This window comes from Mustela erminea, chromosome 11 (genome assembly GCF_009829155.1).
Source record: "Mustela erminea isolate mMusErm1 chromosome 11, mMusErm1.Pri, whole genome shotgun sequence".
In the NCBI taxonomy this organism is placed as follows: Eukaryota; Metazoa; Chordata; class Mammalia; order Carnivora; family Mustelidae; genus Mustela; species Mustela erminea.
This window is the reverse complement of record NC_045624.1, coordinates 78,689,002-78,713,130: the sequence shown is the minus strand read 5'-3', so window position 1 is coordinate 78,713,130 and position 24,129 is coordinate 78,689,002. Positions and strand designations below refer to the sequence as shown.

Sequence of the window (24,129 nt, the reverse complement as noted above, 5' to 3'; positions counted from 1 at the left end):
GAAGTTAACTCTATCCTGACAGTGACTATAAAAACTTCCTTCAGTTTTTAGCACACTCAGTCAGTTAAACAATGTTCTGGCAGGAAATTCAGAGCTAAAATTAAAACATTTACCTGTTCCAATAAACATAACATCATATTGGCCATCTTCTGCATCCACTCGATCAACTACGATTTGTGTAAACTGATAATTTACATCTGTTTTGATCATTATTGGGCGGTTATTAATAGGAAACACTGGATTGTACATAGCTGGATGACTTCTTGCGAATGTTATAACATCATCAGGAAGATCTTTTGTAGAGTCAAATCCACCAAATGTTTTACTGGGACACTGTTAGGAGAAAGAGAATATCTTTTGATTAAAATACAGTAAATAGAATTATAAATTATACTATAATTTATAATCTCAATAATCATAAACTAAATCTAAACCTGTCAGTATTTCTTTAAAATTAAGTATCAGATAAACTAAAACATAATGTTACTAACATTAGTAGATGTAATATATAGCATACATTTCCTAAACATCTCTGAAAATTCAGTGGGATTTAGTTAAGTCACCATTTCTTACCTAAAACTACAAACACATCTGAAGGATTCAATGTACAGGAATCTGATGCCTCTGTTAGTGGCAACACAATATATTTTACCAGTATGGTAAAGTATTTGAAATAAGAAATGGAATATGTGACAACTAAATCCAATTAATAATCAGATTCGAGAATCTCAGAATAATTTTCTTGGATATATTTTTTTCCCTCTGTGATATTACTCTTAAAATACAAATGCTCTTTTCAAACTAAAGGACAGTATACACTATTTTTTATTGCTTTGTTTCTAACATAACCCTGAAAAAGCACCACAGAAAGTACCAATACTATCTCATTAATAATTACTTTTAAGGATAAGGAAATGTGTTATTCGTAGTGTTTAACAATCTCCATGGCCCTGCGACTGGCTAATCAAGAGTGGACCAAGCTGAAGCGATGATGGCTACAGAGAAGCAGAAAGGATGCCCCGTGCTACGCTGGCGTAACATCAGCTCTGGATATAAATACTCCCCATAACGCAGTAAGACAAAAATGAGGAAATTCAGATTTTACTGTGTCTCTTTTCATTGCATTTAACTATGTGGTACAAGCATTCAATGTACAATATCTCCAACCTGTTACATTTTATCTTATAGCTACATAACTTTTTGCCATTTAATGTAAGAGTTCACTGGGAAATGAACTATAATTAAGAGAAGTTTTTGATTTTACAAGAGACTTATTAGAAGGAGAAATCAATCGTCTTTGCCATTACCTTGATACAAGTCATTAATAATTCATGGAAAATGAAACAAATAAACTTGTTTTGAAATGGGAAGAGTATCTATCTATCTCTGAATATGTGTGTTGTATATAGAGGGAGACACACACCATAATAATGCACTAATACAACAGTTAAAGGATTTAAGGAATTTTTAAGTAAATTATAAAGTTACTTATTTAATATGTTTCACTGAGTATGTTTTTCTCCACTAGTGTTGACAAAATGACTATTCTCAGATGCCACTTTTTTTGAATTCATGAACTCGTCCTTCTGGCAGCCCTTCTCTAATTCCTAGAGTAGGCATTACTCTCTGCTTCTATCTTTAACAATCGGTACACACTGCTGACTTAATGTCCCATGTTTTAACAACTCTCTATGAGGAATGAGTGAGAACACAGGCTCTAGAACCAAACTGCCTGAACTGAATCCTGGTTCCTCTCCTAGCCTCAGAGTCCCCATCTGTGAAAAGGAAATGATAGCAACAGTTGGGCTATTGAATATAATATATATAAAAATATAAATCTCTTAGAATAGGGTCTGACACACAATAATTTCTAATGTCTATCAGCACTGTATATGTATTCAGATCAAAACCTTTGTATCTCTAATAGCAGTACAATATCCAGCACAGTGAAGAAATTCCACCGAATTTAAAGCAAAACTAGAGTCAGGTTATACTGAAAATACACTCACATAAATGAACCACAGAGATATAAACAGCCATCACCAACAAAGTAAAAGCAGTTTGCCATTAATAAATGGAATATATATCTTGTGATTTCTATAAAACCCATTTGATTTCATATAATCAATATTTCATCTTGTTTTGCTTGTTCATTCTTCTGAAAGCCTCTGTAGGTTTCTTTTATCTACAAGAATCATCAGCTAGAACTAATATCTATGAAATGCAAAATTTTCAGTTTGTTCATAAAGAAGTTTATAAATAGAAAAAACAAGATTAAAAGCCTCACATTTAATAAAATATATAAAATATAAATTACTTGAATTTAACGGAACAAAACTGATGTAAAATTAAAGTCATGGCTAAAGTTCAAATATAAGTTTTTCATCACATGAACTTATTTCCTTAGAGATTTTTAGGATTAGAAATGTTGCACTGAACCAGATGCTCAGTCCACGTATACTATGGCCTCTGCCATCATTGATAACTTCACTCATTTTCTGCCATATTGAAGCCTTTGGGGTTTTTCTGTTGTGTTTTGTTTTGTTTTGTTTTGTTTCTCCCTACTTTAAATTGCAGATTCAAAGCTGGTTTTATTTTGAGTTCCCTCCACTTTTCTTTTCTTTTTTTTTAAAGCCTGAATGTGCCTCAGGGTTGCTGGAGGGAAAAAGGAGAAAGGTCAGCAAAAGGAGACAGTGTCTGTTAAAATATGTAGGTAAAATATGTAGGTAAAGAATATCTTCTTTACCTACTTGAGGGATGTGTCCCATTCCCATGGGAAAATAATGTTGACTTAAAACTTTTCTTCCTCCTATTTAATGGGCAATCCTTGAAGCCTTCATTATAACTAGGAAGAACAAGTTCAGATTATCCTAATTGTTCCCATTCTCCATGAAGGCCATCTTCAGAAAAGATAATAAATAAGGCTACCTACTCAGTTTCTACTTTTCAAAAATTTGGTTATTAATAACTGGTAAACACTAACTTAACCACTGATGTTGTAAAAAACAAGTTTTTAAATGTACAATTCCACAATATCATAAAAAATCCTTGCTTTGCCATTGTTTATAGTCTTTGCACCTATGTTTTACATTATCCATAGTTAATACCTGTTTTTTTAACCTTCTTTTAACCTGCGTTTTTTTAACCTTCAGCATACATTTATTCCTTCAGTATTTTAAACACCTAGGCCATAAATTAATAAAAAACTATTTTTTAAAAAAAGGTGGAGGGCACCTGGCTGGCTCATTTGGAGGAGCATGCAACTCTTAATCTCGGGGTTGTGAGTTCAAGACCCGCACTGTGTATAGAGATAACAAAAAATAAATAAATAAATAAATAAATAAACAAACAAACAAATAAAACACCTAGGCCACTTACAGTTCCTGGTCGTGGGTAGGGGACTCTTCCTTGATAAGGCACCCACTGATAGTTGGGACCATCCCTGTGAGCATATGGGCCAAGGAACACCCTCCTCACATCACTCATGCTATACATACACACAGCTGACCCTTTGAAGATGTTACTAAAAAGGGAGACAGAAAAAACAACAACAGATTTTCATCCTTATACAGTGACAAGACAACTGTTTTTAAGTTGTTCTAAATTCTTAAATATCAGGTATCAACTATCAAGACTTAAACATAAGTTCAATCCAAATAATACCTGGGATCTTTTTCAACTGAAAAAGGTCTTGTGTATTTTAACAAGACACAAGATAACAAATTATGATTGCTCAAAAATAGAAGGCATAGACGAAACCATCATTAGTACTGATAGTACACATATTTATATCATGTATAGACAATATATGATACGAAGATACACATTTATATACATAAACTTTGGTGGAAAAAGCCATATACATGATCTTCTACAAAGTAATATGTAATTTTGATATCAAATAGAAATACAAATATAAACTTTGTAATATGTTAAACCTCAAGCATAATTACTGAAACCAGAGAAATTTTAAGCAAGCAAGAATGTTTAAGAAGTCATTTTATAAGCTGAAACTGGTACAGAAAAGGAATAATGTCAAATGATGTGTCACATTATATTATTATTATTATTATTATTATCTTTTTAAAGATTTATTTATTTATTTGACAGACAGAAATCACAAGGAGGCAGAGAGGCAGGCAGAGAGAGAGGAGGAAGCAGGCTCCCTGCTAAGCAGAGAGTCTGATGCGGGGCTCGATCCCAGGACCCTCGGATCATGACCTGAGCCGAAGGCAGAGGCTTTAACCCACTGAGCCACCCAGGCACCCCACATTATATTATTTTTAACTCCCAAATCACCGAAAGCATTATAGCCAGTTACACAGTCTGATTTGTGTGAAGGCATTTTAAACAATCTCTTCCTAACTCAGAAAATTGTTTTAAGTTAGTAGTTGTTACGTCCTACTCAAAGTGGAGTACTATAGCAATTATCCCCATCATTTTGCTTGACAAGAATCAGTTACCCAAAACAAACTGGAAGTTTGCCATGAGCTGTCACAATTTTCCATTTTATTGTACTTATATAAATACAACTTGAGAGATGTACTTATATGAAGATATAAAACAGTTGTGCACACTTAAAATATGGAATGCTTATCTTTTAACCAATGTTTCACTACAGAAAATTACATATAAATCACACTAAATGAAAAACACGTGTTTACAAGAATTTATTACTGGAAACTGTTCCATACAGACAACATTTGGTAGAGTGCAAGCTGCATGAGGGAAGAAAGATGCCTAGTTGCTTTTCTGGAACATCAACTACATATTGCACGTCATACCTAACACATAATAAGTCTCAGTAAATACTTAGAGAATTTAATGACGATATTTTCATAATGGAAGAGCAAATAGTTAGGCCTCATGCTACTCCTACAGATTCAGAAACTCTGGGGGCAGGGCCTAGCATGCTCCCTGGGCAACTCTGATGGTTGCTCAGACAGATGTTTGAGAATCACTGTACTAGGTAACGAGGAAAAAGAAGAAATGGATTAATGTCTGTTTAATTTTAACAAATCCAGGTAATATAAATTTTATACTGAATGTGACAGTGAGGAGATAATTGCTGCTTGATTGGCAGCAAAAGCCTTGTGAAAATGGGTAATGGAGAAAGGAGGAGGGTGAGGAGAAAGGGGTGGAGGAGGGAGGAAGAGGGGGAAGAGAAAGGAGAGGAAAGGAAGAAGTTGGACACCTGCAGTTTACAGCACTACTAACTCTGATCAAAACTCAGATTTCTGTTTTTCAGAATAGTCTACATTTGACTCAGATGTTAAAGTCAGAGCTATACATAGGACACGACACATTTTCATCCTATTTATAGTGATGATATTCTTTGCTAAAAAAATTGTTTTTTAAACAACTATTTAGATCCTAACTTATTTTAACCATCCAGGAATCTACAACAGCTTAGAGGTTAAGCCAACATTGTTCTTTCAAAAATGTATTTCCAAAATTTATGGGTACTCACAAAGCACCTAAAAGACACGAAGCTTCTACATTAACAAGATAGTAAAATATTGTTTACCTGGAAGTTGTAAACACTCCATATACAATTGGATTCTTAGGATCTTTAGAATTCATTAGGAATACATCCTCTGTTTGAAAACAAAATTAGGAAAAGTTGCATTTTGGTGCTTATGACAAAGTTTGAACAGATATTCTCTATACAACATCATCAGCAACTCACGCAATTCATCAAAATGAGTGTCAATGCCATTTGGTCCCGGCACTGAGCAAATCAGACGAGCTTTGAGGAATGTTGTCCACTTATTCACAAGACTTCTGTGCCCCCCAAAGTCATTCTGAAAAAAGAGAACACTGGTTTTAGGAAATGTGCATATGAATAATTTCAAATATTTCTCATCTTCATACTTTTTTTTTTAATTTTTTATTTTTTATAAACATATATTTTTATCCCCAGGGGTACAGGTCTGTGAATCACCAGGTTTACACACTTCACAGCACTCACCAAAGCACATACCCTCCCCAATGTCCATAATCCCACCCCCTTCTCCCAAACCCCTCCCCCCAGCAACCCATACTTTGAGACAGATATAGAACTTCTTCATTTCTCAAAATAAAAGTAATTCTATCATAGATACAAGTAACTGTTTTCTTATTATATTGTTGGTCAAAGCTATGCAAACCTTATTCAAGGAATGACTTACAACGTACAATGAACATAATGGTACAATACATTTAAGAGTATTTACTGAATGGAAGAATAAATGCATACCTTGCAATCCACACTGAAAACAGATCCCAAACAAAAGCATATCAGCATCGAATATTTTATAAGTTAAACAGTTGAAACAATTTTAACTTTACAACAGCACACTGAAAAAGTATTTGCATAATTCTTAATAAAGGAAATTCACTTACCTCGTCATTGAAAATGAAACTAAATTTTTACTTAGTGTAGCAATAAATTCTATTATGATAGTATGTATTTACTGGTAATAAAGCCTTTTAAAATAATATTTATGTGCATATGTTTGAAGGAATATGAGTGTTCCTTCAAAAACATAACAATGACTTATATTTTGTTTATATAATTCTATATACTATAAAGTTTTTTTTAACTCTTGTAATTAGTGCTTTTAAATATGATTTATACTTTTGGGGGAACATTCTCATACATTTCACATATTTTTGTATGTTTCCGACTGTGAAAACTTTTAATTTTCCAGCAACTTAATATGCTAGAGATAAATAATTCGATCATGACTAGGGAAGGAAAGATGCTAACCAATCCCCGCAACAGAGATTTTCAAAAATTTCCTATTTTCTTAAAAAAAGAAAATTCCATTGAAGACATTAATGGATCTGCCTTTGTGATTTTCTTGAGATGAAAGGTGCTTGAATTTATAGTAGTGGTTGGCTTTATTCATACTGTATATATATCCTGTACTATACAGTGTAGTGGGAAAGAATGGTACTGTTACCATGTCTTCACACTGATACTAATTAAACCATAAACGTTTATTGAGCAATTTTTATTCTATATATCTAACATTATAATGTAACATACCCAATTTTGTGTCACACAGGAAATAAATGACCTCAAAGTTCAGAACATCACAATTACATCTGTGTGTTCACATCTATGTACATAGGATGCTACAATCAATTTATAAAATCAAGCTTTAACGCTTTTCTCGCTTACATTAATGCTTTAGCTATTCCACCAATAAACGTCTGTTCAAAAGTTACACAGTGTAGGAAACTTTGCTACATCTGAGAATACAAAAAAGTATGTTCTCCTATGTAACATGAAAAAAATTGTTGCTTTAAAATTTCAAAGCTCATTTAATGTAAGTATGACATACTGTGTCCTCGCCTCTACATACATGCTTGCCTGTGAAGAGTCACTCACAAGCAACTATGCTTCCAATCATTCTTTGCCATTTAAATATTTGCAGTGATCAGTCAAGATTTTGAGCCATATTTTTCATTGTACTTGCACATATGTGGAAAAGAAAACGAAATAAAACCATGATTGGACAGTGCAACCCTCCTCAATTGCTTTTTTTCTTGACCTTACCTTGCATATCTGACCTATTCTAGCATGAGTGGCTTTTCCAGTGTGTTCTCCATCTATCGCATTTTCACGGAAGAAAAAATATACTTTGTCATCTTCAGGGTTGTCACTTTCTGGGATGAGGTGGGCACTAATGAACCTTGGATCTGAGAGGCAAATTATAGGATATACATTAATTCACAGTTAGATAAATAATACCATTCATTACAGTCCATTTTCACTTTCTCTTCACTTCCTTTTGACATATTTCAAGAATTAATCTTCCCTTAGTTCACAGTTTTCAGTACATGTGAACTGTTCTTTATGTATTTTAAAGTATGTTACAAATCACCTTGTGTTGCAGAAAAAAGATTCTTTAATTCTTTTTTGGAAAGTTAGGAGTGGTGCAAAAATCCTTAGTGAGACCACACAGTGAAAATTCATTTCTGTATATTAGAATGTTTTGCAAACTGTAAAGGCTATCAAATATTGCTTATTGCCATCATCATTGTTATTCTTCCTTCTAAGCATACAACATTTAAATCAAAGTACAAATCGGTCTGTTCTAGTTTCCAGCAAAGACTGGATGGGAGGGAAGAGAGAGCCACATAAAACAATAATGAGAAACCACTGAAATTCCATTTCAGTGAATTTACTAGGCGCTCAAGCCACCTTGGTATTCTGGAGCCACCCTTGCATCTTTTCTGTCTCTCACAACTCACATTCTATCCATGGGCACAACCATCACCTTTTCTTACCAAATCCTCTATGACCAGTCTTTCCCAGACCACCATGGCCAGGGATGGACTCCTAGCATTCGCCTTGTTTCTACCTCACCGGTCCTGTTCTATTACTTCACACAACAGGCAGAGTGAAACTCCCGATATATCGCTTCCCTCTCTAAACCCTCCTACATTTTTCCAAATCTCTCACAATAAATAGAATATAGAAAGTCTTTCCTGTGACCAGACCCCATTTATGATCTCGTCCCTGCTACCTACCTCATAAGCCTTTTTTCCTACATACCCCTGCTTACCTAACTTAGTCCTAGCCAGCCATACCACTTCCTTCTGGTCTTCAAACAAGTCAAGTACTCTCAGTCCTGCCTCAGATTTTTCTCCCTGTGTAATCCTCTGCCCTCATATATTAGAGCTCCTGGATTCCTACTTTTACTCAGGTCTTTGTTTAAATATTGCACTATTAGACAGATCTTTGTTAACTTTGTTAACCCTATTTAAAGCACTGAAATCCTTATTTTTGGTTGTTAATTTTCATGCATTATTATTCTTCCTAACATAATTAAACACCTGTGATTTCTTGATCTTTCTTTCTCTCTGGTCTTGTTTATTGTCTCTCTCCCCACTCCACTGAAATACAAATTCCAAGAAAATAAGGACTTGGCATGTTTTGTTTGTTGCTATGATCCTACAGGTTAAAACACAGTGGTCATTCAGAGAATATCTGTGCAAGGAAGGAAAGAGAGAACAAACAAACAACAACAACAAAAAAACAAGACTGGCTAGATTATGTGGAAGGTTTATTAGCAATGTTCAGAGCCTCATCTAAAAAAAAAAAAAAAAAAAAAAATTTGTAAATACTTGGGTGGATGTGGTTATGATACGGACAAACAAATCAAAGTACAGAATAGCTTCACTGGCTTTAAGATGTAAAAACTAAGAAGCTGAGTTCATCTCACTGAAACCACTTAGGACATTGCAGGTATTTAAATTCTTACAATAATCTACCTTTAACTCCCATGGTGTATTATGTTATTAAGTTAGAAATGAAATATCCACACATAGGTCAGTACCATACTTGAGAAACCAGGGAAGAGGTCAGAAGCCTAGAACTAGCTTTATCCATGTTATTTAGTCCTAATCTTTACACCTGTGTATAATCATTGTTATCACGTGTTTTATGCTTGTAACCTTCTTTTAACATTTGCTCTGGGACCATGCGATTCAGGTTGCACTCCATGATCCTACTCAAGCAAATTATACAGACTCTGCAAGTAATGTAAAATAACGATTTATTATGTATTCATATTCAAGGTTCAGTGTGCCTGTGGCGTAAGAGTGGGGAAATGATTTAAAACTTGGGCTCACTTAGCACCAGAACTTTAAAAAGACATAAAATAATGTACTACTTTAATTTTAATAATTATTGCAAGCTTATTTTTCTTCACAAATTTCTACTTGTTCATATACATAAATATGTTTGTATATATGTGTTTGTGTCTTATGAGGAATGGTGAGCAGAATAACTTGTGTGACATAGTAGGAACAGGTATGTTACAAATCAAAGAATTCATACCCTACTGACGAAAACAGGGTCCCAGAAATGCAGCATTGTGTGTGTGTGCACATATATAACACAAAACTCCATATCAAAGAATTCAGTTCAGTGACTTGCAATTTTTGTGACATTTTGGCAAAGCTCTTACCTCTCAGATCTGAGATGACTGATTTTCTCATTGGGTTTACTTCAAATTGAGTTATTTCAAATTGGATTCTATTCACTTTGTCTTTCATAAATACCTCATATCAAAACAAATACTTTAAACTTAAATAGTGCATGTGAAACAACTTTGTAAAATGTTAACAAATGTACTATATTATGCCATTATGATAATAGTGAAAGGAAGGCTTAATCACATGTTAAATTTGGAGTTCTCATTATTCAGCTATAGAATTAGAATAAAAAAGTCATACATCTTCTTCTTTGATACTAGAGCAATGAAGGACAAGTTCATCTAATATTACCTCCTAAATTAGTGTAGTTGTTCACATAAATGTTTGCATAACTTAAAGAATTTCAAGTAATTAAATCCAGCTATTTTATTTGCTTGCAGATACACATAAGGCACTGCGTAGAAAGCAACATGAATAATATATATTCCCTTGTTCTCAGAAAGTTATAATCTAGCAAAAGTCATATCAGAAGTATAAAAATGACAAGAAAGCAAACAATATTTGACATGAAAAGATATTCTCTTCGCTTGGTGTCTGGGCACGACAGAAGGCGTTATCAAGCATCATGTTCTCTCTCTAAAATATGTGAAGAGAATTATCATTTTACAAGTATGGACTCTAGTGGGAAATAATTCAAGCAAGTTATCAAGCACATTCATTGTTGAAAGGGCCTGCAATCATAGTGTTTCCTTTAATATCTGATACTATAGGCATGGAGGACTCCGTAGGTGAATTAAGTTTGACAAAGCTTCAGAAACAACCAAAACATAAATTATACATTGAAAAAGGACAAATTTATTATAATAAAAAAAGAATATCAAAGGAAAACAATGTCACTCTAATGAAATTTGTCTTTAAGAACTTTAGGATTTGTTCTTGGAAAAACATTCATTCCTACTTCAAAATAAAATAGGTCTCTAGTTAATCTCTCTCAAAAATTTAAAAGGATTCATTCTACTATTTCGAACTTAGAAAATCTTCTCTAGGGTTAAAAACTCTTCTCACGGGGCGCTTGGGTGGCTCAGTGGGTTAAAGCCTCTGCCTTCATTCAGCTCAGGTCATGATCCCAGGGTCCTGGGATCGAGCCCCGCATCCGGCTCTCTGCTCTGCAGGGAGCCTCCTTCCTTCCTCTCTCTCTGCCTGCCTCTCTGTCTACTTGTGATCTCTGCCTGTCAAATAAATAAATAAATAAATAAATAAATCTTAAACAAACAAACAAACAAATAAACTTCTCACTATACATTTTCTACCTTTTGAATTCCTCAATTTTTGTGTTCCCCTTCCTTACTACATTTTGTCCTCTTACTCTTCCTCCTATTTTCTCAATCTATTCTCCTTCCTGGTGAATTCTTATCCAATCCAAACCTTCTAATCAGTCATTCTAATTGCTTTCCCTATTATCCTCAAACCTCTTAGCCTCCTGAACCTCTACTTCACCTGCCTTACAAAACCCCAAAACTTTTCCCCCTATGTTTCTACATCTAAGCAAGGATGATGAAAATCATATAATCATAGTAAATGGATGTGCTATTTATTAACTCAGGATATTTATCCTAAACAAGAATCCTAGTGTTACTAAGGAATTATTTTATTTACCTTAGTGGCTTACTATAGATTTATTAAAAGCAACTCTTTAAAATCATTCTGATTGTCTTCAAATCAGTACTGACAGAACCAAAACCATTTAGTGAGAACTCCCTCTTTTTCCTTTCTTCACCCCAAGTCCCAATTTTTCTTTTCTTTCTGTGGAAAAATGATTTCTCCTCATTTCTAGGTCTAAAGCCTCTATTTGCTCTCAATCCAATAATTGAAATATTGCTCCAATAACAATCTCTATTTTACATACAATCATGTACCATCTATATTTTCATTCATCAAATCTTTCCTAGATGCTTACTCTATGCTCTGGATTATGAAACATTAGGTGATATTATGATAAAATGTTTTCTATCTGAGAGAGAATACCAACAATTAAACAGTGTTCATTAAAATGCACAAAAAGGGATGCCTGGGTGGCTCAGTGGGTTAAATCTCTCCCTTCGGCTCAGGTCATGATCTCAGCGTCCTGGGATAGAGCCCCACATTGAGCTCTCTGCTCAGTGGGAGCCTGCTTCCCCTTCTCTCTCTGCCTGCTGCTCTGCCTACTTGTGATCTCTCTCTCTGTGTCAAAGAAATAAATAAAATCCTTAAAAAAAAATTAAAATGCACAAGAAGAACAAAAGTAAGAGTGAAAAAAATGCATTGGAAATAGAAAGGAAGATAATTCTTGACTTAAAGGAATTAGTGAAAGTTTTTCTCAGAAGATATGACCTGTAACTCAAGAGCTGAAGAAGAACCAAGAATATCCCAGGTAGAAGGAACACACGCCAGGTCAGAGAAACCACAATGTTGTACACAGAGAGTAGTCCATGAAGAGACAGGTGGTCAAAGACGATGACAAAAAGTTAAGCAGAGGCCAGAATAAGAAGGAAGTATTGTTCAGGAGCATACTGTTCTAATGGCTATGCGGGAAACCACTGAAATATTTTAAACATAGTAATGACATTATTCCTATTTTAAGATCACTGTGACTGCTATAAAAAAAAAAAATACAGTGAGACAAGGATGAAGGCATGAAAACCACTCTGGAGGCTGGTGAGAAGTGATGGTGATTCGGATGACATAACAGAGAAGGTGACGTATGAAAGGATTATGTGAAAACAGAATCGATGGATCGCATTCGCTGAGATGCTGAATGTAGGGAGCAGTGAGAAAAATCATGTAAATATTAAAGAAATGTCTGATTTAAAAGTTGGATGGATAGGAATCATTTACCGCGATAGGAACACCTGAGAAAGGACAGACATGGGGAAGACAGGAGTGGAGAAGGAAGAGGAGTTCGATTTCATGCACCTTTTAAAGTGAGATGCGTGTGGATTTGTCCCACATGCTAAGCAATACAAAAGTTCAGGAACGAAACGGCAACTAGACTTGAAGTTATTTTAAATTGGTAGTAGGCTATAGAGGACAAAGAGCAAAGAGGACAGAATCTAATGCAACGAGAAAAGTGATGAACACAGGAGAAAATCTAGGAACTGGGGAGTTGAAAATGAAGGCAAGAAGTTGATTCTTCTCAGGAAGGTCAGTCTTTCCCTCCTTAGTGATTCTGTGTCAAATATTTATTTTTAACATCTTTTTACCCTAACGAAAGAAAACAAAAAACTTCCACTGACACTCTATGCTGTAGCTTCTATCGTGTTTCTCGCCCCCACTAAGGCCTAGGACTTGAGAAGAACGCCCATGCTGAGACTCCCTGTCCTCTTTACCAGTCATTTCTCAACTCTTACTATCTAGCTTTCGGCATTTCACCACCCGTGAGTGTTCTACTGATAATCAACAGAAACATCAACAACAACTGGATCTTCAGCCATTGGCACAACAAAATCTTCACGCCCCTCCTAAAGTTATCATTTTTTTCTCTGGCATGTGGCTTCTGTGACTTTGAATCTGAACTGTTTATTATCTAGCCTTCACTATCTCTTTTATGACTTCCCTTTTCCTTTTTCCTAAATCCCCAAATATAGATGCTTCCTAAATTCCTGTCTTTTGGGGTACATTTCCTTTCCCCCCTACTCCTATAAATGAAGTAACCTCGTAGCGTTTCTTCCACTGTTTCAACATTCTTAATTTTGTTAAAATTTTAGGATTTTTTCTTTAGGAACTGATTTACTTTTAGAGCTTCAGGTATCTTCAAACTATATCAGCCTTGATTTTTCTCCAGATCCAAGTATGCATTTTAAACTTCTGGCTCAAATTTTCTACATAAGGATCCCACTACAATTTTAATTCACCACAACTAGCAAGAAACTTAGCTACTTTTCTCTTAGAACTGCTTCTGCTCCTATCTTTCCATTTTGGCTAATGTCAACATCAACACCTACATATAAACTGTTATTTTATCTTAAATTGCTTCCATTTCTTGCAGGACTTTTGTTTTGCCCTCCCAATTTATTATCAAACTTATTCCTGCTATTATTGCCACTTCTTTCCCTGTTTTATAATCTTAATGTTGCTTGTACAATTCATGTTCTTTTTACTTTACAGTTATACTTTTGGAATCATCTAATTGTTCCTCTACACATGTATTATCTATTTCTTCTAAGCCATCCATACAGTGCCACAGAAAAAATAAAAAAAAAAGTACTAATGCATTTATACCACATAATTTCCAGAATAGATTTCAAGTGTCATAGGATATGACAAAGTAGCATAAACTAAGATGTGGCAAGCAGAAAGGACAGAAAGTCCAATGTTACCATGAGCCAGTAACAAGTCTAAAAGTAGAAGCTACATTCACTAAAACATGTATTTGAGATGGGCCACAATTTTGGCTCAAAGCTTTCTAGAATAAGAGGAAAATGGGAAATCTTGGCAATTGCACTGTTCACAGTATCTCTAATACGAAAAACAAACTAAGGGCAATCAGTGGTATTCACAAACTAACTTTGACTTATATTTCTAGCAGAACTGACCACTGTTTCCCTTCTTTCATACCTTAGTGAATCTGCCCATCATTCAAGAAAACACCCAATCTATTATCTTCATAGGCATTTAGTTCACATAACATGAAAGTTTGCTTTTTACCTCTTTTATAACATTTAATTCTTTTTCTATTATCTTTCTTTTCATATTTGTTATGACAGGCATTTGTCTGATATCTCTCCCTCCCTTGCCTTCAGCTTCTATATATAACAAAGTATTTCTCTAAGCATTTTGAATCTGTCTCACTGCAACTACACAAATGTAGGCCCTTATCTCATCTCTCCTGGCAGTCACATTCAATCTGTTTTCCCTGCCTCTGGCCTCACCTTTCCCAAACCATCTTGTACTGTCTATCATCTTTTAACACACAAACCTTTCCCTGGCACCTGGTGTAAATTCCTCAACTAGAATCCAGAAAACTCTACTTTAATCACTTGTTTTCTTTCCTTTCCTTGTAAGCTGATCTCCCTATTTTTCCCGATTATTTCTTCCAGGCTAAGCATAACGTCTGAAACAGAACATCGTTCCTAAATGAGTGAATAGATAATAAATGAATTTTTAAGCTAAAATACGCAGGGGTGTGTGCGTCTGTTTAGAAGAAAAGGGCACATTTTCTTGCGTTTTGACAGTTTGTTAAAGCTATCGGGAAGAACAGAACGCATCGTAGCCCCAACCCAGCAGTGTGTAGGTTCCCAGTTCAAGAAATGCTCAGACATGTTTCTTTAAATTGCAACTATTTCTAAGAGTTATTACACAACAGCCAGTTTTCAAAATGAAATTTCATGTACTTCTTTAAACATGGGAGAAACTTCTGTTTATGATCAGATCCTTTTATGTTAATTAATACAGTAAAATTAATGATCTGTTTGCAATTTTTCAAAATTAGAGTCTATCAATAGGATTAAAATAACAAAATATTTCTCTCCATTTTATGAAGCTAAAAACAATGTATATGTAGGAGGTCAGAGATTACCATTGTCCTGAAAAACTACAAGCAATTCAATAACTTGCCTTGTCATCAAAAACTCCCCATGGAAAACTTTTACCCAAATTCATTCATACTGACCTACTTTATTAGTTCTGCTTGAGAATCAAAGAAAGATCATGATAGTCACAAAGAAAGCTTTTCTACTTCGAGTTACTACCATCAAATGGCAGGCAGAAATGAAAAAAAAAAAAACTGAAACCCACTAGTTACTTTTGCTTTTTAGGTTTGTGTTCTGTATCCCATTAAAGTAGAGAATGTCTATTTCTAGTCTCTGTGTACAAGTTCCTGATTTCAATGTGGCCAAATCCACTGAACTAATAGATACATATACAGATCTTTTAATAATGTAAACAATTATAATGTCTCTAAACACCTTTCCACATTTCAATCTTGTCTACTCTGCAAAGTTCACAAAATCCCAAGAGAGAATGATTTAACAAAATCTTTGAGCTTGAACAATTGAAAATATTTCTTACAATATGAGGCAGGGAATCGATGTAGATGTGTACTAAAAGCTGAACATCAAAAGAAAGTGGCAAAATCCATTTTAGCAGGATCAAAGTGCATTAATCTTGCCAGCACGAAATTGCAATGTAAACACTATGAAAGGTAAACAGAGTTAGAAAGGATTCTCTCATCTGCCTAGTTTAAATGGTATGCCTTTGGGGAAGAAACTCTGTCTTTACAGGTACTGTGGTACTTCTGCAATGCCCTGAGCACATGGTAGAAGCTGAACAAATAACCATATGTAATAATCTTGGGCCAATGCTATCGTGTGAATATGGAATCTTTAGTTATGATAATAGCAATAAACGCTGAGTAAATACATCTCTCTTTTCTTTCCCCCTTTATCTCCTTTACCACCCCCTTGACATTCTCCCACACCTCATCCCACAGATGGCATTTCTTGCAAAATTCACGTTTGGGCACCACCTGCCACTTGTAACAGTATCACTCTGTCGAAATATTTTTAGCAGCTGCAAATTAAACTGTCCTTCAGGTGCAATCTCACACTTAATGAAAATGACACCTTGGCACAGGATACCCGGCTGCCTTTATGATTCATTTGGCAGCTTCAGCTTATTTAAATAATGAACACATTTTGCTGCTCTCAGCATTAGGATCAATCTAAATCTCTGGTACAGAAACATTTTGACCAGCCTTTGGCTGGACCTATCCTTTCCATCAAAAAGCCACCAGAGAATAAGAACACACAACTAAAACTGTAGAAATGTATGTTTTTTATTTTAAATGAATTAAATTAATAGGATGATTAATTAAAATTTTGGGGTCTAAGTTAGAACATATATTGGCTTTTTAGGACATAAATTACACATAGTTCATTTGGATGGAGGATGGAATAAATGATGACAAGCTCTTATGCAGATGACCCAAGAACTAGTTAGTCTGACACCATGAAATAGGCCTCTTGTTAAGCATGGGAGAAAGTTCCAGAGCAGAAAGGGAACATAAACCCACTGAAGGGAAACAACCCAAATTATCCCTCTCTCTCTCTTTTTCTCTGAATTAACTGTGACACTGTCTATGAGAGGAAAACGAAGGCTTAAAAATGTATATAGTTCACAAAACATACATACATAGTTTTATTTTCTTCATACTTGAAAGGCAGCTCCACTGACATTCTGACCATTCATGCAGAAAAATCCTTGCTAAACATACTTTCAATTATCAATATAGAAAGAAACAAGTTGTCCCTTCACTGTATAAAGATAAACTCTCGGGGGGTGCCTGGGTGATTCCGTCTGCTAAATGAGGGACTCCTGATTTCAGCTCACATCATGATCTCAAGTTCATGAGCTCAAGCCCTGCATGGGGCTCTGTGCTCAGCTGGAAGTCGGCTTGAGGTTCTCTCTCTCCTTCTCCCTTTGCCCTTCCCCTCTGCTCATGCACCGGCTCTCACACACACACATAGGCACACATGCACACACACAGTCTCTCTTGCTCAAAGAAAGAAAGAAAATCTTAAAACCCTATGATAGGCCTCAAATAAAACTAGATAGAAACCTGGCTTCTCACAACCACTAGATCTGTAACTTCAAAGAATTAATGTCAACTAGCCTCAGTTTCCTTATATGTCAAAAAGCACCTATCTCTGAGGGGTGCTGGGAGAATTACATTAGAGAATACATCTACATCTACATCTGTGTGTTTGTCTATCCATCCATATACCGATCGATTGATCTATGTTCTATTTCTTTCTACCTAACCACCTACCTATGTCAGCATACCGTAGGCCTTCAAAATTGCTAGCTGCTATTATTTTAAAACACCATTTATAAAACTTAGTGAAATATCTTCCATAAATACATGTTTAAAAGTTAATGGTAATAGAAACTTAGATTGCTAATTAAAGCAAGTTGAATCAGAAGCCAGCTGATAAAGAAGCTATAAACCTGTTAAAGAGCACTGAGAAGAATAAAGGCAAATTGTAAATTATGTAAATTTTAAGACTGTATTTTTATAATAAAAAACGATTTCCAATGTCACAGCCTCAGGCTTCAAAATACTTCTAAGCTAGCTTGCAGGGCAACTGGTGACAGGGAAAAATCATCACCAGATGACACCCAACGCACCAGAGTGGCAGTCATTGTGACTGGTTTCTTCCTCTTTCAGCTTTGCTGCAACATAAAGAGGGGGGAAAAGGCCCCAAAGAATGAAAAGACTGGGAATGGGAACTCCAGCACATTGGGAATGCAGGGAATGCAGCCCAAGGTCATCTCACATTCTTTGCTAACAACCTAAGCAGAATGGATATATCATTTTTGGCTGTGGAAGAGAAAACCTCTAGCCGCCAAGGAACAGGCCTGGAAAAACTTTTGATGCTTAGCTGGCTGGGAAACTATGAACAGCCCTTGGGGTAGTTTAAAGGGTTCAAGATGAGTCACGTGAAGACAGAAAGGCTGATCAGACTGGAAATGAACACGGATGGTAAGGGAAGATATCAGTACCATTGACTATGCCCTTCCTTGCACTTTTTGTCCATTATTCTGATCCACACCTGTGCCAGAGAGAAACCCTGACACACTAAGACTCAGCAAATGCCCAAAGTGCCCTCTAATAACTGGGAAGGCTAGGACGTGTACAAGAGCTGAGTTCTTCCTACTGTATCGGGTTGCCACAAGTATTTACACCTATGTATTTTGCAATAATGTCTCTAAGCTATATATTTGGCTATTTTGTTTACTATTTTAATAAAGAGATCAGCATTTAACATCAATAAAAAATTGGTGAAAAACCTTGCAGCTCTTTACCACCACAAAATAAGGCTATTTAAACTATTGGGTCATAACCAAACAAACTCCCCAAGTTTTCTTAACTGAAACTACATTAATGAAGAGGACGTGGAAAGACTTTGGGATGCTGGACCTAGAAGAAGAAACCCATGTAGTGATCACGAACATCACTGGGGAGTGAGGTGCCTCCACCTCTGTGTGTCACCAAGTTTAACTACCTTACAATTTCCCTTATTCAATCCTACAGTCAAAGAGAAAATGTTTTCCCATTTTCATCTTTTCAGTTTCATCCCCTGTATCTACTAGGTTGGCTTTTCTGATCAATTCTGACCCTAATAGATTTTTTACTGTATTTTCCTGTATTTTACTGTATTTTCCTCCTTACTTTTGTCTTAATTCAAGTTGTCTCATCTCTCTCCTGAATATTGCTCTGCCTTCTTACTCCTGCTTTCCCAACTGAAATTTCATATGCTCAGTTTTATTGACGGTTGTCCATTAGCTAAACAATTAATTTAGACTCCTTTAAAAGGCATTCAAGGTAGGGGTGCCTGGGTGGCTCAGTCAGTTAAGTGTCTTACTCGTGATTTTTGCTCAGGTCATGATCTCAGGTGGTGATCAAGCCTGAGCAGCTCCGTACTGGGCTTGGGGCCTGCTTAGGATTTTCTCTCACCCCCTTTTCCCCCATATGTGTGCACTTTTTCTTTCTCTCTCACAAAAAAATGCATTCAGGTCTTTGTTATCTATCCACCAAATATAATTCTAGGCTTAACTCCTATTGCATTTTCCCCTATACCTTTCTATCTCACTACTTTGGATTTCCAGAATTTTCATTCTTAAATAACTTCACTTATGTGAATTCTCTATGAGGAATCATACCAATTTTTCAAGGCCTTTTTCACATACCTTTCAAAAATACTTTAAGTTATTCAGGTAAAACTTTGTCTTCTGGGTTTTCACAATATTTTGTTTAAATTTCAGTTAGTTATATCTTCCCAACTACTCTGGATTATTCCTCATAGTGATACAACATGTTTCTTCACTAATTTCTTTTTATTTATTTATTTTTTGAGATTCAGAGAGAGAGAGAGAGAGAAGAAGAGCAAGCAAGCAAGCACAGAGAACAAGCAGGGGGAACCTGCTTAGCAAAGAGCCTGCTGTAGGACTCAATCCCAAGGACCTGGAATCATGACCTTAGCTGAAGGCAAACGTGTAACCAACTGAGCCACCCAGGTGTCCCCACTAAGTTCTTTTTAGGCAGGATTTTGTCATTCATCTTCAAAGCCCCTTATATGATACTGTATTACACTTTAAGATACTTGCTTGCTAACTTGATCTCAACTGAACACTATTCTATTTATGTAATTGTCTTACAGTTTGTAAACTGCCTTCACATGGAGGATGGCAGTTAAACTGTGTAGCAGTTAAGGGGCTGTCACAGTATTCAGCTCAGTTCTGTACTTATTGTGTGACTATGAACAGATTATTTGACATATTTGCATCTCAAATTCTCATCCTAAGTTAAGAATATGGAGATGTTATAAAGACCATATGACTGGGATGCCTGGGTGTGTCTGGGTTGAGTGTCTGCTTAAGTCATGATCTCAGGGTCCTGGGATCCAGCAGGCTCCCTGCTCAGTGGGGAACCTGCTTTTCCCTCTATTTGCCACTCCCCCTGCTGGTTCTCTTTCTCTCTCTAACAAATAAACATTAAAAAAAAAGACCAATGATCTAACAAAGCTAAGACACATGTAGGTAGAAGAATGCACTACTATAAAATACAATTGTCCTTTTTGTGCTCCCATGGTTGGTTACCTTTACTTCACTGTTTAGCCATGTGCTGTTCACCAGAGGGGGGGGGGAAACAACAACAACAAAAAAACCATATTATTGAAGTCAACAAAGAATAAGTATCTTTTTAAAAAAAGAACAGGAGTGGAAGCTTCAGGGCAAAAACAAAGAGCAAATCAATTGCTTTTTTTCACATCAGATAGCTATAATGAAGGAGAAGATCAAAATGAGTCAGGAACTAAAAAGAGCAGCAGTGACATTCTTCTCTATACTGACTTAGATAAAGACATATGGTTTAAAAGATTCAAAAGAAATTTTACTCTCAATGCTGGGACTTGAAGAGCTATACTCAGAGCCCAACAAAACTTGGTGTGCTGTGATATTACAGATCTTTCTTTGTATTCTTTGTCAATAAATTTATACCATGAAGTATACTCATCACCTTTCCAGTAGTTAAATTATTGTTGTTTTTAATTACATTAAGTATAAGAAAGAACATACGGTTGTATATAACCATTATGAGATAATCAAATGTTATTTTAGCTGTTAAATGAAAGAATATAAAAAAGAAAAAGAAATACTCAAAGTATACCACTCAATGGTTACTGCCTCTCACCCTTTGCCATAAAACTGGTTTTGATTTATCTTAATCAATTTGATTCCCCAATTCATAAATATTCTTTGTGTGACATTATTTGGCTGACTTTTGACCAACTTTACTAGTATTGCATATTTAGTTCTTCAGAATAAGTGTCTCCATCATTTCTATGCTTGCTCCTCAAAGTATCTGATCTTCCTCAAGGCTACCTTATTTGTTGAAGTCCCTCAACAAAGCAGCCTGGGATTAGTCTTGTCTTTTTTCTCTATGTTGACATTTTATCAATCATCAAGTTTTATTTTTTTCTCTTAAACTTCTTTAGTATCTATCTTTATCCTTCACGTCTTAATGTAGGTCTTTAATTTTTTTCTACCCTTTAAGTAGTTTTTTGAGCTTCTTGTTATCAGTCTCACCTTCCTACAATTATTTCTTTCACATAATGCCAAGAGTGACTTCACCAATATTCAATTTGTTTACACCAATCCATAGTTTAACATTCTCCGTTAACATAGTTTTTGGTGGGAGTGTAATAACGTCTGGCATTTTTTAAAAAACCAAACATACACCTACCCTATGATTTAGCCATTTCATTACCAGTTATTTGAGAGAAATGAAAGCATATGTCTACAATAAGATTTGAACAAGAATGTTTACAATAGGGTGCCTGGGTGGCTCAGTGGGTTAAAGCCTCTGCCTTCGGCTCAGGTCATGATCCCAGGATCCTGGGATCGAGCCCCACATCAGGCTCTCTACTCAGCAGGGAGCCTGTTTCCCTTCCTCTCTCTCTGCCTGCCTCTCTGCCTACTTGTGATCTCTGTCTGTCAAATAAATAAATAAAATCTTAAAAAAAAATGTTAATAGTAGCTTCATTATGCCCAGGTGCCTATCATTAGGAAAAAACACAGTGTGGTATATCCATACAATTAAATACTACACAGCAATAAAAAGAAAAAATTACTGATATATGTAGTGAAATGATGGACTTCAAAACCATTACAATAAGACAGTACATATTGTATAAATCCATTTATAGGAATTTCTATTCGCTTTTATTCTAGAGTAATCTATCATGGAAAATTCAGAACAATGGTTCCTCTGGGAGTAAGAAGATGGGGGGATTCATTGGGAAAGCACATAAGAAAACTTGCTGGAGTGTTCCATATCTTGACAGGCTTTTGGGTGATAACAGACAGTTATCATTTGTCAAACTGTCACTGAATAGTACACTTAAGATCAGTGTACTTCATTCCATATAAATTTTTTCTGAATCGAAAATATCCATCCTCGAATATTAAACACATATTATCATTAATCATATAAGAAAGGTATTCTGATGTCTGCAATATACTTTGAATTCATAAAAAAAAAAGATGGTTGACGGATTAAGAGGAATGGATGGATAGATAGATACATAATAAATTATGAATTGCAAATTTATAGAATCTACATGGAAAATGAAAACCAGAACTATATATGGTTAATGTCATCATCTATAAAATTATTCCAATTTCCTGTAATTGAATTTTTCATAGAAAATAATTGAAAAAACACTTCTATGCCTCCTGAAAGCTATTAAAAAGTTGTATTTTTTCCCTACATTAGGTACATAAAAGGGTTAAGATGAAATTAAGAAAGTAAAATAAATAAAACAATTTTTGTTATGAATGTGTAAATAAAATAATTGCTATGGATGGTGAATAAAAGTTTATTTTTCTTCAACTAATACTTATTTTTATGGCTCAGTCTTAAACTCACACTGCAGCAAAATCAAGAAATTCAAAAAAAACTGAACTTGAGCTCCAAGCATTACTTAGATTTTCTTAAGATACAAATTTGGTATAGTAAAATCTTCATTGTTAGGTGGGTTGTCTATAGGCAACATCTATCTTCTTTTTACTTAATTATTATGGTCTTTAACCTCATCTATTCAAACATGAATATTTTTATATGATTATCTACATTTTTATATGATTATCTATGTTCAGAAAGTAAATTGGTAATAGATATTTGTTTGTGTGTATATATATATGTATGTGTTTTTAAGAAAATAAATTTTGTGTTTTTGTTGTTGATTTATCTATCACCTATATCTTATAATTAATTGTTTTGTTGAATTTCTCAAATTACAGGAACATAATGTTTATTAGTACAAAGTAGTTTTTAAGGAGTGATTAATATATTAATCTAATTTTACTAAATGGATACATCAAGAGTTCATATGACTATTTTATTCTTACTATTCACTTATTTCAAAAGATTTATTTATTTCAGAGAGAGAAATTGCTGTGAGTGCATGCGCAACTGGGGGGAGGGGCAGAAGGAGAGACTCTGAATTGGACTCCTCCCCACTCCCCAACTAAGCACAGAGCCAGCTTCAGGGCACCATCTCATGACCCTGAGATCATGACCTAAGCCAAAAACCAAGAGTCAGATGCTCAACTGACTGAGCCACCCAGATGCTCCTCTTTTCTTCTTCTTATTTAATGGCTGTTAATTATCTATCAAAATATGGTCTATGTTTCTACCCTTTTATAAGTGTATGATCTTTTTAATTGATTGATTATAAAAGAAGCAATTATTCAATATTTCTATGTGTGAATGATATAATTATGCTCCTTAATCACTATATATCATACTGGTCTTATCTACTGCAGATTTTGGGAGCTGCATATGATTTCCTGTTATTTACAAGTACACTATCTACAATAGTTTAGAGGTCTGTGCTTTATTCTGTTAAATATGGATTAGAAATATTTTGATGTCTTTAAGATTTATTTCAGATACCTCAACTATAATGTTTTTAGGCATTTCCACAAGTTTTGACTATTTGGTTCCTCTTAACTACAGGAAGTTACAATATTTATAGATGCTTCCTTGTATGAGAACCTAAATAAATTCATACTATGAATGCACTCATCCATCATTATAAGCTGTTCTTTGAACCTCTACATTTATTATGTTTTTGAATTATGTTAAATATAAACTCC

General features: G+C 35.0%; 1 protein-coding gene across 2 annotated transcripts in view; it reads right to left on the bottom strand.

The window, feature by feature from the left end:
* Positions 1-24,129, bottom strand: part of SEMA3A (semaphorin 3A) — a 461,780-nt gene that overhangs the window by 39,870 nt on the left and 397,781 nt on the right. For both annotated transcript variants that reach the window (XM_032305095.1, XM_032305096.1), the window contains 5 exons: positions 7,547-7,689; positions 5,690-5,804; positions 5,528-5,597; positions 3,379-3,523; positions 114-333 (listed from right to left, as the gene is read on the bottom strand). In XM_032305095.1, the coding sequence (XP_032160986.1) occupies positions 114-333; positions 3,379-3,523; positions 5,528-5,597; positions 5,690-5,804; positions 7,547-7,689 (693 nt within the window). The remainder of the gene's footprint in view (positions 1-113; positions 334-3,378; positions 3,524-5,527; positions 5,598-5,689; positions 5,805-7,546; positions 7,690-24,129) is intronic.